Source organism: Cyrtonyx montezumae, unplaced genomic scaffold (assembly GCF_038088225.1).
Source record: "Cyrtonyx montezumae isolate F1298 unplaced genomic scaffold, pur_monq_1.0 scaffold_13, whole genome shotgun sequence".
Lineage (NCBI taxonomy): Eukaryota > Metazoa > Chordata > Aves > Galliformes > Odontophoridae > Cyrtonyx > Cyrtonyx montezumae.
This window is the reverse complement of record NW_027071859.1, coordinates 34,411,635-34,437,049: the sequence shown is the minus strand read 5'-3', so window position 1 is coordinate 34,437,049 and position 25,415 is coordinate 34,411,635. Positions and strand designations below refer to the sequence as shown.

Here is a 25,415-nt window from a genome sequence, read left to right as displayed (position 1 = left end):
CAGTAAAGGTCTGCAAGCTCTACCAGTGGTCCTCAGGCAGTGTAAGGAATGTATAGGCTTTTCATTGGGATGAACCTAATTACTGACTCAGATTTATGCTGTTCGTGAAGTAAGACCATCACAAATGTGTGCCCTGATGTCTCATTGAGCTCGGGCACAGTGGACTCAAAACTGTACTCTGCTGCTCCTCCATGCAGGAGGAAATGTAAATTTTTGGGTGGCAGAACAGTTCTGTAACATACTGATTATGACTTTCAAGCAAGAGATGGAATGTGCTATTCCAGTCTGCATGTGTTTTGCATTAAATAGCATTTGGGAGCAGGGAGAGGAAGCTCAGTGTCACGGAGCTTCACGGAGCGGCTCTAGCAGTGACTGTGCAGCATCATTCTCACTCCGTGCACTGCTCAGCAGTGTTAATTCCACTGGAAGAAAATTGAGTTGTGGTCTCTCAAATCTCAGCTTAGCTTTCCAACCGCTGAATCTCCTTCTAGCAGAGACACCTTAATCCTTAATTGTGAGCCCTGGTGCTTAAGTACCCTCACATTGAGTTCCTCAGCTACCTTTGTCTCTTGCCCACTGGAGAAAAAAATGCAACAGAAGTCTGTGCCAATGCACTGATGGTCAAAAATGAACAAAATATATGGTTTACTGCATGGTTTAGCAAGTCGTGTGCTAGTTACATGTGAAGACATCGTTGTAAACAGAGCTAGAGGGAGAAGGCGCTTATTTTTTGTATGTGACATTATGTAAATACAGTGTAGATGGTATAATGAGAAAAAAAAAGACAAGTAATGGTGCATAACTCAGACCCATAAGCTCACGGAAACAGTTGTTATTCTTTCTATACAGAAAATGATGGAAAATTATTACTAGGGTGAGATTTAGAGCAATTTGCATTATTTGAATTATGAGTATGGATTGCTTTCCTGTCAGCTGTACCTTAGGCTTTGTAAAATCAGAAACAGAATGAGAAGAAACAGTTTCCATAGGATGAAGAAAAGGCCTATGCAGTCAGCATTTAACTGGTATTTTTTGTGTAGCAGCTTGCAAAAGACTGAGGACGAGAAAAAAAGGGAATTTATTATAATATTAAATGCTTCCTTTCCAAAACACCTTTGGGATGTAAGTTGCATTTTGTGTTTGAAATCACTGTTCACCAGAGCTTCTGTCAGGGCAGAAGAATCAAGTTTGAATTGTTACCTTGGTGGTAATAAGCTGCATCACAGTGAAAAAAAGACCCATCCTAGAATTAGCAGTTTGCACACTAGTCTGCTTTTACAGCAGAAGCTTAGTTCACAGATCTTTGAGTTATTTGAGCAAAAAAATGATGTAGAGAAGCAAAATAAAAGCAGCTGTGTTCGTTTCTGGATGCAGTATCACTGCTGACCTGGCAGAAGGTAATTGGTACCATGCAATATTTATTTCTGAATGTTAGATCTGTTAAGTTATCTAACTACGTAATGAAGAACTTGAGATGATCACAAGAGCTGTTGGTAATGCTGGCAATTTCCCTCTTTTTTCTGCAGGTCACTGTCAGAGGATTTGGTCCATTGCTACAGTTTGCCTACACTGCTAAGCTGTTACTCAGCAGAGAGAACATCCAGGAGGTCATCCACTGTGCTGAGTTCCTGCGCATGCACAACTTGGAGGACTCCTGTTTCAGCTTCCTCCAGACACAACTGCTGAACAATGAAGATGGCCTGTTCCTGTGCAAAAAAGATACCACTTGTCAGCGCATGCACGATGAGGAAAACTCGGATGGAGATGAGGAGGAGACGATGGAATCGGAGACGTCAAAAATATCTTGTCCAAGAGAGAGAATGCACCAGGAGCCCTTCAATTTTGAAACCACCGTTGCTGGAGCAGACAAAGGAGAAGGGATTCTGCCCAACTCTGACATGCTGAGAGACAGCAAGGACAATTTGGACAAAGATGCAGTAACACGGTACCCCAGATACAAGAAATACCAGCTTGCTTGTACCAAGAATGTCTACAACACATCACACATCAGTACCTCAGGTTTTGCAAGCACATTCAGCGAAGAGAGTTCTGGAAATGGCCTCAAATCAGGACTTGCTATGGGGCAGATAAAAAGTGAGCCTCAGAATGAAGAGAACGATGAAGAAAGCATCACGCTTTGCCTATCTGGAGATGAACCTGACATCAGGGATAAAGAAGGGGATGTTGAAATGGACAGGAAACAGACAAGCCCCACTTGCATGGACAGGCCAAAAAGTGGGTCTTCTCCTTCTTGCTTGCGGTCTTTCTTCAACAGAACAAAAAGCATAGATTTGGTTGGCTTCCCCAGCACTTCCCAACAGCACTTTGGCAGGAGTCCAGCGTGCCCTTTTGAAAAAGGGACAACTCAGGGTGACCACAAAACTGATTACGTCCCTTTCACAGGGAACTACGGACAGTCCCATGCCATGCAGAAGGATGCTTCCAACTTCACGGTGGGATCGCCGCTCAGGGGGCCCGGCTTTGAAACTCTCTGTAAGCAGGAGGGGGAACTGGACAGGAGGAGTGTTATATTCTCTTCAAACGCTTGTGACCAAGTAAACACTTCGGTGCATTCATATTCTGGTGTGAGCAGCCTGGACAAAGACCTCACTGAGACTGTGCCAAAGGGTCTGTGGGCTGGCGGTAGCCAGTCTCTCCCCAGCTCTCAGACCTATTCCCACAGCGGACTGACAGCTGATCACTTGTCAGGAAGGATGCGGCCGAATACCAGCTGTCCAGTGCCAATTAAAGTTTGCCCTCGCTCGCCTCCTTTAGAGACCAGAACGAGGACCTCCAGCTCGTGCTCTTCCTACTCATATGCGGAAGATGGCAGCGGCGGCTCTCCCTGCAGCCTACGTCTGTGTGAGCTCTCCTCTTCCCCTTGCTCCCAAGGCCCCCGATTCCTGGCGCCCGAGCACCAGGAGGCTGGCGTGGTGGGAGATGGATTGTACAACCCAGTTCGAGCCCAGATTAAATGTGAGCCATCCTATGGAACAAACTCCAGCGATGAGTCTGGGTCATTCTCAGAAGCAGACAGTGAATCATGTCCTGTGCAAGACAGAGGGCATGAGGTAGGGATTTAAGATAAGTACATATATGACAATCGTTGTGACCCAATTAATCGCTCCTTTATTCTCCCCAGTGACTTGCCATTTTCCCAGCACCTTCTTTGTTTATAGAGGCAAAGAGTAACTTCTATTTATTCCCTGTCAGCTGAGCACTTGTGGTTAACTTTGTGTCCGTAGGTCTGTTTGACCTCCAAGATGCCCACAGATTATCAGAATTTTGGTATTGAGCAAACCCAAACTGCTGAATGACGAGTGTGTGCTGAGGAGGGCTGGCAGTGTCCTGTTCCCCTCCCTCCCTTGCTCACGTGTGTGACAGCAAGCACCATTCTTCATCCTGGGCTTGCCAAAGTGGTTCCAGCTCTGCGTGTCATTGGTGTTGTGTATCCACAAGCTAAAGCTGTGCCTTTGCTGACACATAGCAGCTCACAGTGACCCCACTTTGGTTGTGAGCCCGCTGAGTTGCATTTGTAAACTGCATGCACTGGAGAGTGAAATCGCGTGTCTGGCTTCATCCAGTAATGCTAAAGTGCTCCACCGAGAGCTTATGCATCAGTGTGGAGAGAGTGCTTGTTTGGGGGTTCATGTGCACTGACCAGCCAGGACAGAGCCAGGTGGGCTTGGCTGGGCTGGGAAAAGAGTGAGCTTTAATTTATCCTTCAATCTTTATTACTGCATGCCAGCCATTGGAAGATACCTTTCAGATAGAAGTGTATGGTGCCTTTATATCGTGTTCTGCTTAGCTCTAAGGAAGGGCTGAGCAGGCTGGTGACCTCCGGTGCCCTCATCCCTACCATGCTGTACCAGTAGTTTGAGGCCAGCTCTTGTTTGTTGCTGTTTGCTGAGCTGGGGACATGCAGCGGGGAGAGGAATCTCCTTGGAAGTCTGTCTGGTATCTTCTGTGTAGGAACTTGCTCAGGAGACCCTACTGCAGCTATGCAGCACTGCTCTGCTCAGAAATACCAAGGTTATTTGCAGTCTGACACTCTTCTGAAGCACTGCGTTTATGAGGGGTGAAAAAGAACAGGGAGTGGGATTAAGAAGGGCATCGGATTTCCACCCATGTGTGCTGCTGCTTGCTCAGCAGGGGCTAATGCACAGCAGGATACAGTGAAGAGAGCAGGAAGTGAGCCTTTTGGGGTTTGATGACTAATTAGCTGTCATAATTGGCTAATTGTGTGGAGATGCTGCTGCAGAAGTGAGCCCGGAAGAGTCAAATGAGAAGGATATAGGGGACTATTGGTTGTTCCCAATAATAGTGTGCATATGTGTGCAGGAGAGCATGACAGAAAAGAGGAGCAATCCCAAGAGCAGGGAAGGAGCAGCCTGCAGGGTCTCCATGTGCAGATGTGCTGGGCTGTGGGCAGGGCTAGTAGGGCTTTACTCCACTCCTGGTTTTGCTGCTCATTTCCTCCTGGGGAGGTTTTCTACACTGTGCTGAGCAAGTTTCCTCCCAGTGACTGCTGATAATGGCTTTTTTTTTCCCCTCTCTCTCTCTCTTCAGGACAGTGTCATTTAAAGTATAGTGCTGAAGTTAATGCTCTCTGAGGTAGTACTACATTACCCAGAGTAAGCCACTAGTAAGCAGATCACACTAACGCTGCCATTAAAATATTAGGAAACACACATTGTGCTCGGAAACAGGCTCCATTTTAATCCTTCTCCACTTACAGAGTTGTTGGTTTGACCCTTCTATCCTAACGACTTCCCAGAGTGTTCCCTTGCCACTTGCCATGTCAGAACACGCAGAGTGTTTGCTGGGCTTTTCTTCACCAACACCTGATAAGTGGAGGCAATGCACAGGCTGACTGCTGCAGGTGGGCTTTCTTTCTGCTCAATGTGAGCAAAGCTGATGGACTCTGACCCCAGGTTATCTCACCAAGCCACTAAATTCCCCTGGAATTTGGACCTTGTTGGTCTTGATTTGGGTCCCAGAGTGCTGCCGGTGCCAGAATTAATTTCACAAAATATCACCTGCCGGTGTATTGATCAAGCGAGAAGTAGGTGAAAGGTTTCTACTTGCTGTTTTTCTTAGGGTACTCTTTACCTGTAGAGCAGTGCCCTTGAGGAGGGCACTCAAAAATATGATTTGGAGAGGGATGCTTGATGTGACTTCAGCATAGCTGAATGTGTCCTTACTCTGTGTCTGGTCCCAAATGGCACAGACCACTGTCACGAGTACGGGAAGAGCACCATTGATAAATGCTCTTCAAGTTGTCTTTGCCTTTTATTTTTCTTTCTGTTGAAGGAGGCACCCTCAGGGTTCTGAGAATTATCTTTAACACTTTGTGATGGAAGAAGCATGTGCAATTTGGAATGTCTTAATCTCAATATTACAGAAGCACAGTACCAGAACTGGTATCTGAGCTGCTGGGACTTGACAGAAATGTTTAAGAGTTTGTCTTTTCACCCAGCTCCTTCATCCTCCAGCTGGTTGTTAAAAATCAATTATTGGAATACCATACTAGAGAGAAGACTCTGCTTTGCAGACACATTCTGACAACCCTGCTCAAAATAGCAACAAGAAGACAATATGGCCTGGAATAATGAATTGTTAAGAAGGAAGTAGTCTGTCACTCTGCTAACCTAGTTAGGAACAGAAACTTAGCCACTAACCTACTTTCCTTGATCGTCATTCTCCTCAGAAAGTATGTCTGTGATTTTTTCTTTTTTTTTCTGCTGGAAAACTCCTAAAAAATAGCATACTACTAAACGAGTTAAGAAGTCTCAGCTCAGTCTGATTCGATGAGCAAGTTTCCTTAGGAAAAGGATAAACATGGGTAGGACGAGGTAAGAGATTGAATGTTTCAAGTATCACTACCTGGAGAATTGCATTCAATGCGTCTTTCATTTATATTTCAGAAGAATTTCCCACTTGGGTTACTGACTCACTTTTCAAAGGAAATTTTCATAAAGGCAGAGCTAATGCAATTGGACCACTGAGGATACTGTAAGCAAATGACCTTTGGTGAGAGTCCAGGACCATCCTTGCTAAATGACAGGGAGCAGCCCTTTTCCTTGCTTGCCTGGTATCACCAGGCAATGCTGGTTAGCAATGCTGTAAGCCAGAGCCCCAGAAAAGGGGAGAAAACAAATAAACCAAAGTTGATCTGCCAGAGATCTGTTGGTGCTGATCTGCCTTTGCTGAGTCTGATGGGTGTTCTCCTGAGCAGAACCCAGAGCAGCAGCAGAGCTCTGGGAGTTGTGCTTGGTGACATCTGGATAAATGGAGCCTCATCAAACATCGCTCTTGCAAGATGAACTCCATGGCAGTTTTGTTTCCTTTCCTCTTGGTAGGAGTGGTGTTCATGCAGGATGCAGAGAATTATTGCCTTACAACACTGAGAGTCTCCCTTTATGAACTTGAAATTTCATGAATGTCCTTTCAAACACATTTAACCCCTGTATTATTTCATTGTAGCCCAAAAATCAGTTCTGCAATGCCCTGAGCTGAAACCCTTGCTGGAGTTCCCGAAGTGGTCCTTCCATTGATTTATTTTTCAGCAAAAGCAGATTTTTTTGAGGAATGCTGCATGTCACTTCATTTCATCCCCTGATCTGTCCTTCTCAAGTGTTCTGTCTTTGTCAGGGACTGCTGGCTATCTTTGTCTCAGAAAAGTCTCATCATGGGTGGGGATGGGAGGACGAAGGACAAAGCTTAGGACACTGTAAGCAGTGAATAGGAAGAGGCCAGCTCAGCATTTTAAGCACTGACAAGATGGGATCTGAACACAAGCCTGAATCATGGACTAAAGGATGATGACTCCTGGCTCTCAGTTAAAACCCTTAGCCAGGGCACCATCCCCTTCCTCCAGCTCTCTGAGGCACATAGCAAAACAAAAAGTTGCTCAGGCTGTCTCTTCAGAGTGCCCAACAGTGTCCCCTCAAGGAGCATTACTGACCTTCACCACTCATAGCCTCAGGTCAGGCTGTAGTTACCCCAGAGAAGGAATGACCATCAGTCATGCTGTGCGAGGCAGGCTCTCTACTCTGGACCTCCACAGTCCTGCCACTTGAAGCATTTTCAGACCCCATTTGTTAGCACTCCACTAGTTCTTTGCTGCCTGGGCTCACCACTCTCCTCTTGCAAGTCCACTGCCATCCCAGTAGCTGCCATTTGACAAGAGCTGTTTTGAAGGCTTCACCTGTGCTCATAAGCAGCAGGGTGAGCAGACCAGTGGGAGTACACTCTGCCTGTGCTCCTATTGCACAGTGGGGCCAGTTAGATTAGATTTTCTCTGAGACCATAAGTGGTGCCTCAAGTAGTACGTAGGTAGCCAAGCCCCTGAAACACAGCTGAACTGACTTCAGGTTCTGTCTTGGTCTGAATTTCTTGCTGAGTATATGTGGAAGAATGACTTGCATACTAAGGAAGATAAAAGGGAAAACAGTGTTAAGCCAGGCTTATGAAGTTCAGTATCTTTACCAGCACTTGGCAGCTCAAGGAAGACATTGCTGAAATTTAAATATAAAGAAAAAAGTTTAAAAAGCTACTGTAACTCATGAGATAGGGTAATTCCCAATTATCTTAAGTAAGTTACTACAGGGCCTCAGTCTTTTCCTTCATTCCTAAGAAAAGGGGGTGAAGAACAGCAGCAGGAACTAGTACAGTGCTGAGCAGCACAACACTCGTGGCATGATTCAGGCTAGTACTAACTAGTGAAGTCTGAATGAAATAATTGGTTATAGATGGGCTTTGCATTTGCTGAGTCAATGGCTGTCATTGGCTGTCAAGAGCAATGATGTTAGTTAGCCATTCTATGGTGTAATGACATTTTCCACTGGATGACCCCAGGAATTACCAAACTATTAGTCTCACCTCTGTGCCGGGAAAGATCATGGAACAGATCCTTCTGGAAGCTATGCTAAGGCACATGGAAGATATGGAGATGATACAGAAGAACCAGCATGGCTTCATCAAGGGCAAATCCTGTATGACCAACCTTGTGGCCTTTTATGATGGTGTCACTACGTCAATGGACAAGGGGAGAGCCACTGATGTCATCTATCTCGAATTCAGTAAGGCCTTTGACACAGTATCCCACAACATCCTTCTCACCAAATTGGAAAGGTTTGGATGTAATGTGAGGACTGTTCAATGGATGAAGAACTGTCAGCAAGATTGAGTCCAAAGTCAATGGCTCAATGTCTCGATTGAGATCAGTGACAAGTGGTGTCCCATAGGGGTCACTGCTGGGTCTGATACTCTTCATCAGTGACATCAACAGTGGGGTTGAGTGCACCCTCAATAAGTATGCTGATTACACCAAACTGTGAGATGCAGTTGGCACACCAGAGGGACAGGATGCCATCCAGAGGGACCTAGACAGGCTTGAGCAGTGGGTCCAGGTGAACCTCACGTGGTTCAACAAATCCAAATGCACCTGGGTCGAGGCAACGCTCTCTGCAGTGGGATGAAAGGATTGAGCACAGCCCTACTGAAAAAAAGACCTGGGGATACTGGTGGATGGCAGTCTGTACATGAGCCAGCAATGTGCCCCTGCAGCCCAGAAAGCCAACTGTATCCAAAGCCAACTGGGCTGCATCAAAAGAAGCCTGGCCAGTGGGATGAGGGAGGTGATCCTGCCCTTCTACTCTGAGGTGATGAGAGCTCATCTGGAGTACTGCATCAAGATGTGGAGTGCTCAGTGCAGGAGAGTCATGGACCTGTTGGAGTGTATCCAGAGAAGGGATGCAGAAATGATCCAAGGGTTGGAACGTCTGTCTTACAAGGACAGTCTGAGAGAGCTGGGGCTGTTCATCCTGGAGAAGAGAAGGCTCTGAGAAGACCTGAAGTCCTTTCAATGTATAAAGGGGAGCTACAGGAAAGAAGGGGACAGACTCCTTAGCAGAGTCTGTGGTGACAGAACAAGGGGAAATGTCTTCAAGCTTAAAGAGGATAGATTTAGGTTGGGTATAAGAAAAAAGTCCTTTACAGTGAGGGTGGTGAGGCACTGGAATGGGTTGCCCAGAGATGTAGTTGATGCCCCATCCCTGGAGACTTCCAAGGTGAGGCTGGATCAGGCCCTGGGCAACCTGATCTAGCTGTGCATGTCCCTGTTCGTTGCAGGGGAGTTGGATTAGATGGCCTTTAAAGGTCCCTTCCAATTCTAAGGATTTATGATTCAATCCTAATGCTAATACAGAGGAAAAAATGCCGCAAAATCATAAACAAGTTATATTTTTCACCAAGGTGGTTTGGCTGCCCAAGGAGCGTATCAGCCAGAATCCGGGGCAACAAGGGCAAATGAAAAGTACTGGTTTATTTGTCGTGGTGAGAACAGATAGTCTGGCATTGGTATTAAAAAAAAAAAGAGAGAACAAGTAATTGTGTTGATAGTGGAAACTAAAGAGCTCTGTTCTCTGTGTGGTTAACTCTGGCTGGAATAACTCCTGGAAGGAAGATCCTGCTTACATTTCTAGTTTGAAATCATCCAAACCAAAGAGTATAGAGTCTTTTCCTGTATATAATTCATAGTTATTAAAAATAACAATTTACAAGGACAGATACTAGCTGGGTTTTTCTTACACAGCTCAGAAAGGATTGACGATCCATTTTCAGACACCTCAGGTAAGTATTCTGTCATCTGAGTCAGATATCTTAAGAGAAACCGTCTTTTAAGTCTGGTTTTCTCTTGGAGAAGCCATGGAGATGCATTGCTCCACAGAGCTTTCTCTGTCCTTGATGAAAGCAGCTGGGATTGAGACATGAGCAGGTCTCAGCCCTTCATTTTAGGCAGCTCTAAGTGGGTCAGCTGAATCCCAACCATGGCACATCCCTCAGCTCATGTAAATGGCTTTGCTGCAATAAATACCCATTAAGAATTTTGACTTGCATCAGCGTGAAGCATCAGCAGCCTCTTACTGGAGCAGCACTGAAGTGTAGTTATTCACTGTGTCCATGCCAAAGCATGGTTGGTTTCTGTTTTGTTTTGGTTTGGTTTGGTTTTGAGTTGACAGCTAATTGAGGAGAGGGAGACAGGCAATAAGAATTATGTTGATGGTGAAGGAAACGAGTCTGACTCACTTCCACTCTCCTTTCACTTTTTAAATCCTGCTCAGTGCTGCATATGACAGGAGTAGAATTAGGCTGGTTTACTGATAGCATCCTCTGCCCTACTGTGTTGGTATTTTTATTTTCAATCTATTTTTTTTTAGCCTGTTTCTCTTTACCTTCCTGTTTCCCTTCATCATCTTCTACATGACAGATTTAAGTCGATTCCATTTAATTCCCATTAGAACTGCAAGCACATTTCCTGCTTGCAGGTAAATATGTTTAGAAGGGGGGAGAGGGAGAGAAAAATAAGGTTAGCATCTCTTTCAGCTTCAGACCTCAGAAAACAAGGAAACCCTCAGCGTGACATGAGTATTTTTGCAGTGAAACTGTGGTGCTTTTTAGCACCTGTTTTTGTTTTCAGGCCGTGTGTGAAGCTTGAGAGAAAACCATTTTACCCCAAGTGTGTGTTTACTGTCCAAAGGGTAGCTAGAGGAAATCAAAGAGGTTTCATGTCATTAGGCAGCAGTCTGTAAACAAAGTGTCCACATCACCATGTCTAAGGTCAACTCCTGTGTGTGCGCAGGCAGGTGTGGGGGGATTTGGGCAGGGCTGGGAGCTGAGCTGCAAAACCACAGGCCACAGAGTGGTGACTGAGGCCTAGTCTTACCAGGGGGCCCGAGGGGCAGTGTTCAGTGCATGGAACTGTTTGAAATGGTTATGTGAGCATTTGCAACAGGTTACACGTGGCCAGGGCTTGGAGAAACACAGAGAAAGTTCAAGTTGATCAGCAAGGCAGGGAGCTGGCTACAGGCAGCTCTGTTGTGTGTATGCCCATGCTTCACACACTGCTTCCACATTAACAAAAGTAGTTCTCCAGTGAAAATACCCACTTTAATCTGTGCTCTTGTTTTATCTCCAAGTGACTGAAGTGCACCATTTGAAGACGATACCTGTGTTTTAAATACCAAAGGAACATTTTCAAGTGGAGTCTTTTGCTTGGCTGGAGAAACTTAAATCTATTTTCTTTGGGAGCGTGTCTGCAGAATAGTCCCCTTGTTTCAAAAAGGTTGGATTGTACCAAATCGGGACAGAAATGTAAATATTTACTGCCACCTTTCGGTTTGTGTGGGTATGACTATAAGAAAGAAAGGGTCAATCCAGTTACTCAGTCATCATCTCCATCACTTTCATCAGTTCTGTCTTATTTGATCTTCAAGCACAGCAGAGCACATAGAAACATTTTTTTCATAGTCATATTATTAGTCACAAACAACAATTGAGATAGGATTTGAAGGGAGAGATGCTCTCTTTAGTTTGAGCAAATCGAAGAAAAAACAAAACAAAAACTAACAGAAGTCCTTGAGTGTATCTGCCTTTCTCGAGGCTCACTACAGTTTGAAAGAGGGTTGGAATTTCTGAACTCACAACCTGCAGCTCCTGCCAAGGGTCTACACAAGTCTAATGACAATTTGTAGCCAGAAGTAAAAACATTTTAATGCAAATAGCTGAGGTTCTAAACTGTTTGTTTTTTTTTTTTTCTCCCAAGAAATGCAGCTTGGGCACTTTTTGCTAATACTCTTCATGTTAGAATTTTGGAAATTACAATTTTCTTTTAAAATGTATGGATTTTAGGCGAGTATGGTATGTTGCATCACTGATCCTTTTTCTGTGTTAACAGCTCATTTCCAATGCTGCTTAAATAACCTGTTCTATAAGAGGTATGGTATTTTACATCACCTTAGGTGTCCAGTTGCATTTTGAACCTCATAACGAATCAAATTTTCAGCCCTTCAGGTCATGCAATTTCATGTTTCCTGGAGTAGTAGCACATTCCTTGAAAACAGTTTGAAATGAATAGTGGTGAGACACTCCACCTTCCAAAGGACTATGTCTTATAGTGGAAGGAGCCTTTTTAATGTAGAGAAATCAGTCATTAGAGCTGTATGGAAAGGTGATTTTTTTTACCTGAGATTCACTGATATTGCTGATTTCAGTTAAACCATAGCCAGCTGGACCCCTGCAATGTGCCACAAGGGAGTGTTAAAAACTTCCCATTGTAAAACTTTGTGTTCTTTATTTAGGAATTGGGAGCAGGTCTCATAGTTGTTCCGCTCTGTGGTGTTCAGCTTGCATTCAGCAAGCAAAATGTGACTCTTTGTCTGCTTTTGTCTCATGTTTGTTTGTTTTAGGTGAAACTTCCTTTTCCTGTTGATCAAATCACAGATCTTCCAAGGAATGATTTCCAGATGATGATAAAGATGCACAAACTAACCTCAGAACAGCTCGAGTTCATCCATGATGTTCGCCGGCGCAGCAAGAACCGAATTGCAGCTCAGCGCTGCCGCAAGAGAAAACTGGACTGTATTCAGAACCTCGAATGTGAAATCCGCAAGTTGGTGAGTGGCATCCAGTCTTCAAAAAGAGCAAGAAGTAATCCTGGTATAATCCTGGTAATTATAGGCCAGTCAGCCTCACCTCTGTCCCTGTAAAGGTGATGGAACAGCTTGTTCTGGATGCCATCTCCAGACAATTGGAAGAAAAGGAGGTCATCAGGAGAAGCCAGCATGGGTTCACCAAGGGGAGGTCATGCTCAACCAACCTGGTGGCCTTCTATGATGTTGTCACTGGCTGGGTGGATAGGAAGAGGGCTGTGGATGTAGTCTACCTTGATTTCAGCAAGGTATTTGGTACTGTCCCCCATTACATCCTTATAAAAAAGCTAAGGATGTGTGGGATAGACAAGTGGACAGTCAAGTGGGCTGAGAACTGGCTGACTGGCAGAGCGCAGAGGGTTGTCACTGGCGGTGCAGAGTCCGGTTGGAGGTCTGTAACCAGCAGTGTCCCCCAGGGGACCCCGTGCTGGGTCCAGTCTTGTTCAACATCTTCATCAATGACCTTGATGAGGGGATAGTGGCCACCCTCAGCGAGTTTGCTGATGATATGAAGTTGGGAGGGTTGGCTGACATGCCTGAAGGCTGTGCTGCCATTCAGCAAGACCTGGACAGGCTGGAGAGCTGGGCAGTCAGAAACCTGATGAAATTTAACAAAAGCAAATGTAGAGTCTTGCACCTTGGGAGGAATAATTGCATGCATCAGTACAGGCTGGGGGATGACCTGCTGGAGAGGAGCTCTGTAGAGAGGGATCTGGGTTTCCTGGTGGACGACAGGTTGACCATGAGCCAGCAGCGTGCTCTCGTGGCCAGGAAAGCCAGTGGCATTCTGGGATGCATTAAAAAGAGCGTGGCCAGCAGGTCAAGGGAGATGATCCTTCCCCTCTACTCTGCCCTGGTGAGGCCTCATCTGGAGTACTGTGTCCAGTTCTGGGCTCCCCAGTATAAAAAAGACAGGGATCTCTTGGAAAGAGTCCAGCGCAGGGCCACAAAGATGGTGAAGGGCCTGGAGAATCTCCCCTATGAAGAAAGGCTAAGTGAACTGGGTCTCTTTAGCCTTGAGAAAAGAAGACTGAGTGGGGACCTGATCCAGGTTTATAAATATCTGAGGTGTGGGGGACAAAGTGGCAAGGCCAGAGTCTTTTCAGCAGTGTGTGGAGACAGAACAAGGGGGAACGGACAGAAACTGCAGCACAGGAGGTTCTGCACGAATGTGTGCGAGAACTTCTTTACGGTGAGGGTGATGGAGCACTGGCACAGCTGCACAGGGGGGTTGTGGAGTCTCCTTCTCTGGAGATATTCAAGACCCGCCTGGATGCCTACCTGTGCGACCTGGTGTAGGGAACCTGCTTTGGCAGAGGGGTTGGACTCGATGATCTCTTGAGGTCCCTTCCAACCCCTATGATTCTATGATGATTCTATGATACTGACAGCTATCCCCATCCAGATTTTAGTTGATTCAGTCAGCTTGTAAGCTTGTATGTAAGTAAGTGAAGGCACTAGTGTGACAATTTAATACACAAAATGTTTCAGGATGCACGAATATTTTGTATATGTGGAAAACAGAATACTGGTGAAATTAGACCTAAATATTTCTTCTTTTGGTATCTCAAGAGTAGCTTGAGGAGAAATTTGAAAGGGGAGAAAAGCTTGTATCATAGCTCTCCTCTTGCAGTTTCATTTGCCCTCAGTACTTAAAGTGCATCTGCAAAGATGTTCCCTCATCTAACCCCACATCCTTACTTGACTGCCATGGGATTCATAGCTCAAAGGGGTTAGATATGAAAGGCCTGCAGAGGCTGGCTAGTCCAAATTCTGCTCTGGCTGGTCCAAATTGTCCTTTGGCTGTTCCAACTCTATCTCTACATCTAGATTTTCTTTCTCTTTGGTGTTCTGGAGAGCAGCTCAACGTTTTCAGGTTGTTTCAGCTTGCTATTCCTTTTCTTCAGTTCTTTGATTCATTGATCAAATTGCAGAAGTGGCAAGGAGAATGAAAAAGAAGACAAGAATGTTAATATACAAACTAGTGGCTGTTCTTTGATTTAGAGCAGCAAGATGGCAGGAGTAGTTTCCTCCCTGCTCCTGCTGTCTTCCTCCCTCCTTCTAAGCTTCCCTGTGTGCCATGGACCAAATCTCCCTCAGTTCAAGTACCATCTAACTCAGAAGGCTTCAGTTCCATGCACCAGGTTCAGATGACAGCTGTGGGTTTGTCCTGACCCTCCTGGATGGGTGTCTCTGGCAGCAGGCCACTCCAGGGTGAAGTATGCCCTGTTCAGTGGCCAGAGCACAGGTCTCCTGTGTGCCAAGGTACCATTGTAAAGCACTACCACTTTTCGATCTGAGAGGGAGAAGTGACTGGAATGTTGCTAAATGACTGCTCAGGAAATTCATCTCTCTTTTAGTCATGGTGTGGATGCCTCAGATGTGTGTTTTAGTTGGCTAAGCACAGTTATCTACAATATAGACACGCACACTGGAGCTAGATGACCTGCTTTCCTTTAATTTCAATGAAAGGAAACATAGTAATAATAGATAATAGTAGTAATAGTAATAATAATAGCAAGAATAGGTAATTTACATGGGTTGATAGTGATAGGACAAGTGGGAATGGTTTTACACTAAGACGGGAGATTCAGGTAAGATGTTAGGAGGAAATTTTTCACTCAGAGGGTGGTGACACACTGGAACAGGGTGCCCAGAGAGGTTGTGGATGCCCCATCCCTGGAGGCATTCAAGGCAAGGCTGGATGTGGCTCTGAGCAACCTGGTCTAGTGCTTGGCAACCCTGCCCACAGCAGGGAAGTTGAAACTATGTGATCTTTGAGGTACTTTTCAACCCAGGCCATCCTATGATTCTATGATAGCTGTCAAGTGTTATTTAAATGTCCCATCCTGCACCAAAGAAGGTATTGTACAGCCCAGAAGTGTCTGTTTCTTTCCATGACTAAATAAGATCACCTGGAGAGCTATGTCAGGTGTAGACATCTTAGCTAAAGGCACTACAAACACTCCCACCCCTTCTGACGAATGTGCCTGAGGAAGGCACTTCTCTTCTCCTGCCTTTCCTTACCCACTGAAAAAGCAAGAAGGTACACAACAGAATAGGCTTGAGACAAAGGGTGAGGAGTCTGCAGGGTATCACTCAGGAGAAGGAATGTAGCACTGGAACTTGAGAATGAGTTGGCACCTCTTGATATGTTGAAAAGCCCTAAAAGTTTTCTGAGAAGTCAAAATTAGCATAGGTGTCCCAGAACAGCTGTTATGAGAAGTGGGGTATGCAACATGCAGGACCAGACAGTTGGATTTCATTTCTCAGCAGAGATTCAGGAGCCCAGCATTAAACCCAGCCTTTGAATATTCAAAGATCTGAGTGATAAATGAATTAATTCCCATGGATGAAACAAAAGGAGCTGAAGCTGTTTTCCCTATGGAGATCTCTGTGTACTCAGTTTCCATTAAAATCAAAGGTTATTTGGAGCCTTGATTTCAGTATCTGCATGCACATTCGCTCAGCTGCAGGTTGAACTTAGTGGGCTGGGAAATGGGATGCTTCTTGTTCTGATGATAGCAGGTTGCATATCAAAAGCAGCCTTCAGCATCCTCCTTTCTCAGCTCAAGCTGCAGCAAACACAGTGTGAAAGAGGCAGGGATCTGCTGGAAGAAGCTGCGTTGTCGCCACTCTACAAATGGCAAAAGCCACAGCACGTTGAGTTAGTCACTTACTGCCTGTGCGGGTCTGCTTCCCATCTGCACAGTGGAGGTGACGCTGACCCCACAAGCTGGCTGGGAGACTTACATCATCAAGGCTCGTGAAGTCTCAAATACCACGCTGCTGAAGCCCTGGTGGTAAAAGAAGAAACAAAAATAAAAACATTTGTATGAGTAGGGCTTGGCTGATGCAAAACAAACCAGACATCAAAGATAAACAAAACATTGAGCAACCACTTTCTTCACCAAGCCGAATCCACAGTGGGTGCAAGATGAGTCAGGGCTTCTGCAGGGTGAGGAAGAGGCACAGAGGCAGGGTTGGCAGGAGAAGCAGGCTCAGTCCCAGCTGTGCCTGCCTACCGTAGCCCCTGCATCAAGTTGACAAAGAAGAATTCAACTCTAGCAGTGAGCACCTTGGGGAGTGCTGCAAGGGCTGCATGAGCAGCAGGTGTGGCTTCTGTGTGATATCTGTTGCCTTTACTTGCAAATGAATTCAACTTCATTGAATTTATGCAGTCCTACAAAATAACTTTTTATTATTTTACATTATCAACTGTGGAAAGGCAACATACATTTCTCAAGTTCCATTTTTTCCCCAGTGCACACGTCTCTGAGGAGTGAATGAAAGGCATATGAGTGGCCTTTTGGGCCTGATCCCTGCTGAATTCCACAGATCAAAAGCTCTTTGAGATGCAGGGGTCTTGGAAAGTAATTTGAAGATTTCTACACAGCAAGCTGTACTGGAGTACATAGGGAATGGGCTCTGGGCATCCTAATGAAAAAAGAGCATTCATTACAAAGACTGTTATGAGATGTGCAAGAGGATATAGCGATGAAAGTAAACAAACTCATGCAACTTTAACATTGCCTCTCCAGGACTCCTGCCCCTCCCCAGACACTTGCAGCCCAAGCACACTGTCTGCTTCAAGACTGTACTTAAGGTCGCTAGAAATTCCTTTGTCATCTTCTGTCCTCTTTGTGACCAGTAATTTCCAGTCTTCTTAATTATGTGACAGTACTAGGTTATAAGGAGTTTTCACTTGGATAGGCTTTTTTTTATTTTTTTTTTTGGAAGACCCTTTTTCCTCGTTGCACTTACTCCCTGTAAGTCACCCATCTCTATGACACAGATGGTTTCACAGAAGACAGTGAGTGAAATGGTCACATCTGAGCTTGGTAGGTAGGGGTTTTTGACTGCTTTCTCTCCCTCATCCATCTACCCATTCACATTCCCATTTTTTCATGCAATCTCACAGCATATTCTCTTCCATAATTCATTATCTCAAGATGTACATGAGCATCTGTTTTTTTTTATTATTATTTTTATGCTTTCTTGATAATTTATCAATATTTTAGCAGTTGGTTCTTTTCATATACACTGCTCTCTTCCTCATTCACACAGCTGCATGCTTTCAGTGTGGGATTTGGACCTGGAGTAATGCTACCAGCAGCCACCCATAGCTGGGTTATCTGAGTGGTGGAGTTTTCACACCTCAGATGTCAAAGCAGCTTGAGTTTAGCACTGTTACCAGGTTAGGTACATGGTGCACTCAGGGCCAGCTGAGCTCTGGAAATAGGTGTTGTGCTCTGCAAAATCTGATCTGCTCCCTTGAGCTGTATGCTGAATGGTGGTACTAATGTAGCAGGACTATTCCCACTGTTCTGCAATGGGTCAACACCAGCTTTTAGCAGTGGCCCTCCTGGCTGGGTCTGTCTCTGTGCCTGACCCCTCCTGGTTCACCACCCGAGCATTTGAATCAGAAAGTCCGTCTATCTTTGGGATTTTCATATACGTCTTCATAGAAGAATTTTGCTTAGGTCAAACTCAAGCCAGTAAGCATGGTACAGCTATGGTACAGACCACAGAGCACACACTGACCCAAGTTCTCTCCTCCAAACACCATACTATGCAGTAGTGATGGGTGTTCATAGCTCCAAGGAGATGCACTCAGGCTGACCGATTGTCCTGGCATTTAGAGAATGAACTGTCCTCTCTTCATGTCCTCTCTTCAGCAACGAGACTGTGATTTATTCTTGTTTGGGCAGATAATGTCTTTTCTCCATCAAAACGTTTCTTTCAGAGTTTTTCGTATCATACATCAAGCAGCCTTAGCCTGCTAAGGAAACTAACAGCCTGTTGGAATAATGTATGACTGTTGTCTAACAACTCAAATGCTTTCCTCCAAACGTTTCCCAAACTGCAGTCCACTCAGACCTATTAGTGGTCAATATCTGATGTCTTTGTGACATTTTCTCTGCCCATTTAAAAAATAACTGTGTTGTGTCAGAATTCTCCTTGGGTACAGCCAAGGATGGATGGCCTTTCTTCCAAGTAAGGTGCCTTCTTTTTTTTTCAGGTGTGTGAGAAAGAGAAATTGCTCTCAGAAAGGAACCAGCTGAAAGCAAGCATGGGCGAATTGCTAGATAACTTCTCGTGTCTTTCTCAAGAAGTTTGCAGAGACATGCAGAGCCCGGAACAGATCCAAGCCCTCCACCGCTACTGCCCTGTTCTCAGACCCATGGATCTGCAGACGGCCACCAACATCAGCCCCTCAACGGGCGTGGAGCAGGGCCTGGCCACGTCGCAGTGTGTTGGGGAAGGCATGCAGTGCTGCTCAGAGCAGGGCCCCGTGCAGCTGGGAGCACCCTGGCTGCCCAACAACGTCTCGGAGAATTGCTCGGCCAGCGGCGGGGGGTTGGATGGAGCTGAGCCAGGTACTTACCCTGAGAGAGAGCTTCCGCGAGAGCAGAGTAGCCAAACGGTCACGGTAGACTTCTGTCAGGAAATGACTGATAAATGTACAACAGATGAACAGCCTAGGAAAGATTACACCTAGTGACTTGTAACCTTACCGTTACACCTGGTCAGGTGTTCTTCAGTCAGCCAGTGGCAGTGCTCATTTGTTGTCTAGAAGAACATATTTGGTGCACACTACAGTGGTCTTAGCAGCAATACTGTTTTTAAGTATTCCTTCCTCTCTACAAGCAGGAGTTATCTTCACAATGGTGCTATCCCTTGCTCAGGCAGGGAATTACACAGTGGCGACACTGTCTGTTTTTGTATGTTGATTTCAATCTTAACAGGGATGGACATAACACCTCTGAGGACCCAACCGCAGCTTTTTTCTCAGTGGCCCATGTCACAAAACCCTAACTCAGGAATTTCCTCTGAATGTTCAATTTTTCATTGAAGACAGCTTCTTTACACATCAAAGTTTTATAGCTAAACTGTATATATTATATATAATATATATAAAATATATATATCCATATGCAAAAGTCCCTGCATGCCTCAATTTTTCTCATCCTACAAACTGGAAGCTTTCATTTATATTGTATAAACAAGTTCCAACATTCCTTTCTGTCTTCGATGCTAGAACTAGTTTGGTAACTTGTTACACGATTTTTTTTCTTGGTTCGCAGTTCAGCAATATCATTCAATTTGTACTTATTTATAAAATTTTAATGTTGGAATCTTATTTCAGATTTTATTATAGACATTTTTTTGGGGGGCACAGCCATTTTGTGCCACTTGAGCAATGTGGATTTATTTTATTTTCTTGCAGATACTGTACAGTAATGGTCAACTTTGCCACTTGCACTGAGTTTCTGGTCAAACCTCTTTTCATAAATGAAGTTGTGACTTCAGTATAACTTGAGTATATGGTTTTCTTTGCTTTATGGCTTAAAGAAAATAGAAAAGTTTTAGCTAATAGACAAACACTCAGGAGCTCATTACATAGTAAAAACGGTCTTGCCAAATACTGAATTCACTATACAGTTTGTAAAGAGAATCTGCTTGAATTATTTTTATATTCAGACTTCTTTCTGTTTCACAAACCAAGCTTAAGTGCTGTTAACAATGCTTTTGGATTCTTATGGGGTAAAATATATTTCACTCTTTAGAGAGAAACGTATTTGACAAGTAGATCTGTTCACCGTACGTTCCATGAAATAAAGTAAATGGAAATCACATCAGTACACTTGGGTGGCTTCTTTGCCAGCCCCAGTCTGCATCCTTTACTCATGGAAGCAGCTGCTGCTCCAAGTAGTAGTCCCTGTAGCATCACCTCAGCTTTCCTCAGACCTTCCCCAGACCCAAGCTGCAGAGGTGGCTCTGGTGAAGTCAGGGATCCTGCCTAGGTAGGAAGAGTTGCAGGACCAGACCCCTCACCACTGGCTCTGGTTTCCCTACAGAAGTCAAGTTAGCACTGTACCCTCTAAGAGCATGTCATACTCTGTCAGCACCCAGTTTGGTTTCTTGCCCTTCTAGTTCTTGTGTTCCAGGATCCACTTGTCCTACAGCATTGCCTTCAGGACAAATCGCAGCTAGAAGAGCGCTGTCTCAAAGGAGACTACTCAGTGAATTGGCTGAGTTGTTACTGCATTGGATTTGTACCTGAAGCAGTGTTGACTCATTTATGACTGTGTGAGACAGCAGCTTTCCAAGCATAACATCTTGTATGTACAGTGTAGACAGAAAACGTCCTCTTGATGCTTTTTTAGTAATTATTATTATTATTCTAAGCGTACTGAGTTTTTATTTTGTGGTTCTTCGCCCTACGTGTGCCAGGTTGCGTGGCTTTATCCTGGACGACAACTGTCATGTGCTTTACTGGCTGATATCGTTTGTTCTTGCTGAAAAGAAATTGACCAGCTGTTCACACCTATTTAAAAATAAATAAATACAAATTGGGGGTAGCAGCTTCTCAGCGGCACTGAGTGATACTGCGGTCTGTGCTAATGTTTACACTTTGAGGTGTGCGCTGGAGCTCTCTTGAGGCACTCAGTAGATCAGCAGCTTGACCTTGGAGGAGGAATCAGCTCCCTCTCTCCCTTCTCTCACCTTCAGCCTGTGCTTATGGACATCACCCACTCGCCACAAAGTCTTGCTTTTACCCTCTGCGCCCACACTCTCGTAGCCAAGCTACCGAGGAGGAAATGCATATAGCATGTGCCATGTTTGTTGAAAATACTTTTTTTCCCCGCATGTACAAAGAAAAACTAGTATATAATGTAGGAGAATATTTATGTTTTAAGTATTAATCATTACTGTAAAAAATCCTTACCTTTACATGTTCAAAAGTATACGAATGCCATAAACTCCTAGTTCACATGGCTGAGAAAAGGGGAGGTGTTCTTTCTTTTTACAGGAGCTTAAGCTAAAAATCTCTGACCCCCTCCCACCTCCCCTCTCACAGGTAACTGTCTGAGGAGCTCCTGGGGGGATCTGATTTTCCTTTGAACTCACTGACGTTGCAAAGCAGTTCTGTGCTTCGCAGAGAAGTTTTGTTTCTATGAGACCATGGTGAAAGCTAGAATTTAAAACTAAATGTGAATCACATTATAGAGTCATAGCTACTTTGGGGGATTGGGGGAGGGAGGGATGGGTCAACTGACACAGTATTTTAAAGATGTTTTTTCTGTTGCCTTTTTTATTTTTAAGTGACCTCCTATATATATGAATAGGTAGAATGTTTTATGAGCATAAAACCAAGTTTTAACTTGCTTCCTGGCATGAAGATTTACTCTACTAACAACTCATGTGCAACTGGTACTCTTGACCTCATTCCAGCGGTTTAAAAACCCACCCTCACAACCATTGCGCTGCAGCTCTCAGTTTGACCTGGCTTCCTACGAGTGCTGGGTCTCTTGATTTTCTCTACCTTGGGAACTGATATATAAAACCACTGCTCAAATAAGTGTCTCTTCCTCAATCTTCTTCTCCTCTCGCTCTCTGTCCCTCCCCCGTGAGCTTTTCTGGATGTTTGATTTCATTCTTCCCCATTAGAAGTGGCTGGTTTTGTGTCATTGCTTCCTATATTTACATGTATCATAGCTTTTCAGTGAGTTTTTTTTTTTTGGTGGTGGTGGTGGTTTTTTGTTTCTATTTTGTTTTGAGGTTTTTTTGCTATTCTGAACCACATGGCTTTCAAAGCTGTTACTGGGCTAACTTTAAAAAGGAAGGCATTGGGAGAATTAGTTTCAGACCTGGACATCAGCTTGGATACCCTACAGCTCTTATCAGGAGGTCAAATGGTATCTCAAGGATACCATTTGGAAAAACAAAACAACGGACTGTAATGTTTACTGATTTGAAGAGTTTGGCTAGTGGTCACCATGGTCTTTGAATCTCTTTGCATTTGTCAAAGAGGGCACTTGCAGCATCAGACATTGCTTGGGAGAGATGTGATGAGACCCATCCATCCCCCTGCTGAGTGCTGCACTGCTCCATGGGTATGTGAGTCCTTTGTGCTTTGTCCGGTCTGTACCTAACCCTCCTCTTCCTTTGCCATCGCTCTACCTGTATTGCCAAGAAACCTCATTTCATTTAGGCTTGTTATGCTTTGTCAGGTGAGTACTACACTATATGATGTGTTCGTTTCTCTGCGTTCTCTGGGGGTGCCTTGAACACAATTAAAGCTCATTGCAAGCTGATTCTGGAACAAAAAAAAGTAGTGCAAAAAAAAAAAAAGATTAAAAAAAAACCAACATAGAAAATAAAACAGAAAAGAAGCAAAACAAAAGCAAAAATGTTGGCTGTCTTATCAGGAGATCCCAGTATTTATATGACAGACTTCCTAACATACGATGACTCAGGCGTCAGAGTTTGATGCTGCAGTATAAAACTATTATTTTATATATTGTACAAGTAATTTATTAAATGTCTTTCTAAGGGTATATGCTGCTTTTAAGATGCACTATATTTTTGGATCTAATCCTTGTATTATTTTTTCCCAAGGAAGTAAAATGTGCTGCAAAGGCAAGCCATGGTGATTAGTATGCTAACTGCTACTTCTCTTTAAAAAGGAGAGTGGGAACTAGATAAATAACTTAGCTAAATGGATTAACTGCTGCCAGAGGAATGATTAATGCTGATAGTGTGGTTGTTAATCTGGAGTTCAACACTTCGTCAAGTCTGCATTCTAAAGAGCGCTTAAGTAGAAGTTAAAACACATAGATAGATAGAGTTAGATTTTTTAATATGTAACTTTATGATTGCCTAATAAAAACAAATCTGCATGCTGGAATCACTATAATCCTGTAATAAAATAAAAGCTGATCCACTGGGAGAAAGCACGATGAAGCACTGTACTTCCAGTCAACACAACAGCCTCACTCGTGTCACGTAACCCACTGCTGCGGTTGCTGAAAAGAGAGGGATGGGTTTCCAGAACGAACCTCTAGTGTTTTTTTTTTCAGTGAGAGAAAGGGAACGTTTGCTAGGTTTACACCAGCTTGCGTTTCAGTCCACTTTGTTTCCTCTACCGTTGCAACAAGGAGCGCTGCTTTCACCTTGTTCTGATCCAACATGCGTTTGGCGGTGTCTTTGGCTGAATGGTGTAGCCCATGCTTGTAGTGTTTTAAAAGTATGTATTTTTGATCTGTCTAGAGAAGATTTAGCTTCAACGTGAGCAGTGGAGCTGATGGCCTTGCAAAAGGAGGGATCTGCTCAGTATAGGAGTGAGGTGAAACTAAAATCATTGCCGTAACGAACCGATGCTCTCTTTCCTGCTAAAAATTTTCTCAACAGATTTTTGACTTCATTTCAGTTTTGTCTCTGCCAACCCAATCCAAGTTAGTTTTATATATCTATAACACATGTATGTACATATACATACATATAGAATTCTAGTGTGTGTTTGTGTGTTTTCCTGTTTATAATACCTATGTGTATATTTATAATACTCCTCAGAGTATTTCGTGACTCAGGCATCAGATCTGATGCTGCAGAATCCAATATATGTGTATATGCATATGTTCAAATACTGTGTGTATATTTAAAAGATCTATTGTTGGTGGTCTGTAGGATAATTATTCTCTTTACTCTCAAAATGTTAATGGCATTACTTGCGAAGACTAAGTGTACAGTATTTTCCTACACTCCACCAAGATAGGTATTATTTATATCAAAGTCAAATACTGATATGCATTTTAAGGTATGACACATACGGTGTTGCCATTTTTGCAAATAAAACCACTTTTTGGCAGGAAGGAATCCTAAAAATACCTTTTCATAAGGTAATTGCTCCCAACAAATGACTGCTGAAACCCAGCTAGATGACTCCTGTTCTTGTATGACTTTTGTGGGAAGAGCCCTTTCCAGGGATGAAATGACCTGTGCAGGGCCGCTGTTGTCCCTTTGGGCTCATGGAGAGCATCCTAAAATAGAAGTGGCATCTGGCAGTGTTTGAGTTCATTGACTGCGTAGAAGCAGAGCTGGGCCCAGGCTGCAAGCCCAGCCAGCCCCTCATTTTGGGGGGCCAGGGCTGCCAGTGGGGCTCAGCCCCATCGCGGAGGAGCGTGGTCCCAGGACACACAGGATTTGCACAGGATGCTGGTACCTTGTGTTTGTGACATACCCGAGAGAAATGTGCATGCTCTAGATACTGTTTCCACTACTGGTTGTGCTCAGACGGAAGCTATCTGGATCCCGCAGACTGGCAGGAACTATACTAAACACTTTGGTGATATTTGATGCGTGTTTGTTTACCACTGATTTCAAGCATCACCTTTGATTTCAAGGGTGGGGATGCCCTAAGAGTTTGTTCCAGAACCAGTTGGTTACAAGTGCACCTCTTATATATGCCTTACAAACTTCAGAGGCCATATTCAAAACAGGGTTTTATCAGTGTATGCAAGGGGGTGCAGCCCCTCTTCTCTTCCTCCCCAGGTCAAACAGAATGGACAGTTTTCACACATATCTACCTGTATAACCCTCTGTACCTCTCATAACTGGTCAATGACTGTAACAGGTTACATCAGGTGTTTTTTCTACATACTTTTTACACAAATTCTATGCGATTAATGTAACTTAATTCAATGCATCATTTTATTGTACTAGTTCTTAAGCTTGTCTTTATTTTTTTTCTAGGTGACTGTGGTTTCTTGTGATTTTTATTGTATAAATAAATGAGGTGGCTGTTGATGCTTACTCTCTGTTACTAAGAATTTTTACCTTTTTGGAAGAAAGCATTGCTATGAACTAATGAATTTAAAATGTCATTTACTCATTGTAAATACAGTATTGTGCAAAAAACAAAAATAAGAAAGGAAAAAAAAAAAGCACCCAACCCTTTTCATTCATTTGAATTGCTAGTGTTAACTGAATTTTGTCTAGACACCATTTCTGTTGATGAAATAAAGACATATCATTATGTATTGTAAACCAACTTATCTTGACTCTGAAATTGCTGTCGCAGTCCTTGGTTGCACGGGGCTAGAGCTGGTTGGGGGTGGCCTGGAGGTGGCTGAC

At 44.0% G+C, this 25,415-nt stretch overlaps 1 protein-coding gene across 2 annotated transcripts in view; it reads left to right on the top strand.

Annotated features, from left to right (window-relative positions):
* BACH2 (BTB domain and CNC homolog 2) overlaps nt 1–25,415 on the top strand; it is a 149,124-nt gene extending 123,709 nt beyond the window's left edge. For both annotated transcript variants that reach the window (XM_065730992.1, XM_065730993.1), the window contains 3 exons: nt 1,527–3,071; nt 12,252–12,458; nt 18,517–25,415. In XM_065730992.1, coding sequence (XP_065587064.1) covers nt 1,527–3,071; nt 12,252–12,458; nt 18,517–18,996 — 2,232 coding nt within the window. In that variant the 3' untranslated portion in view covers nt 18,997–25,415. The remainder of the gene's footprint in view (nt 1–1,526; nt 3,072–12,251; nt 12,459–18,516) is intronic.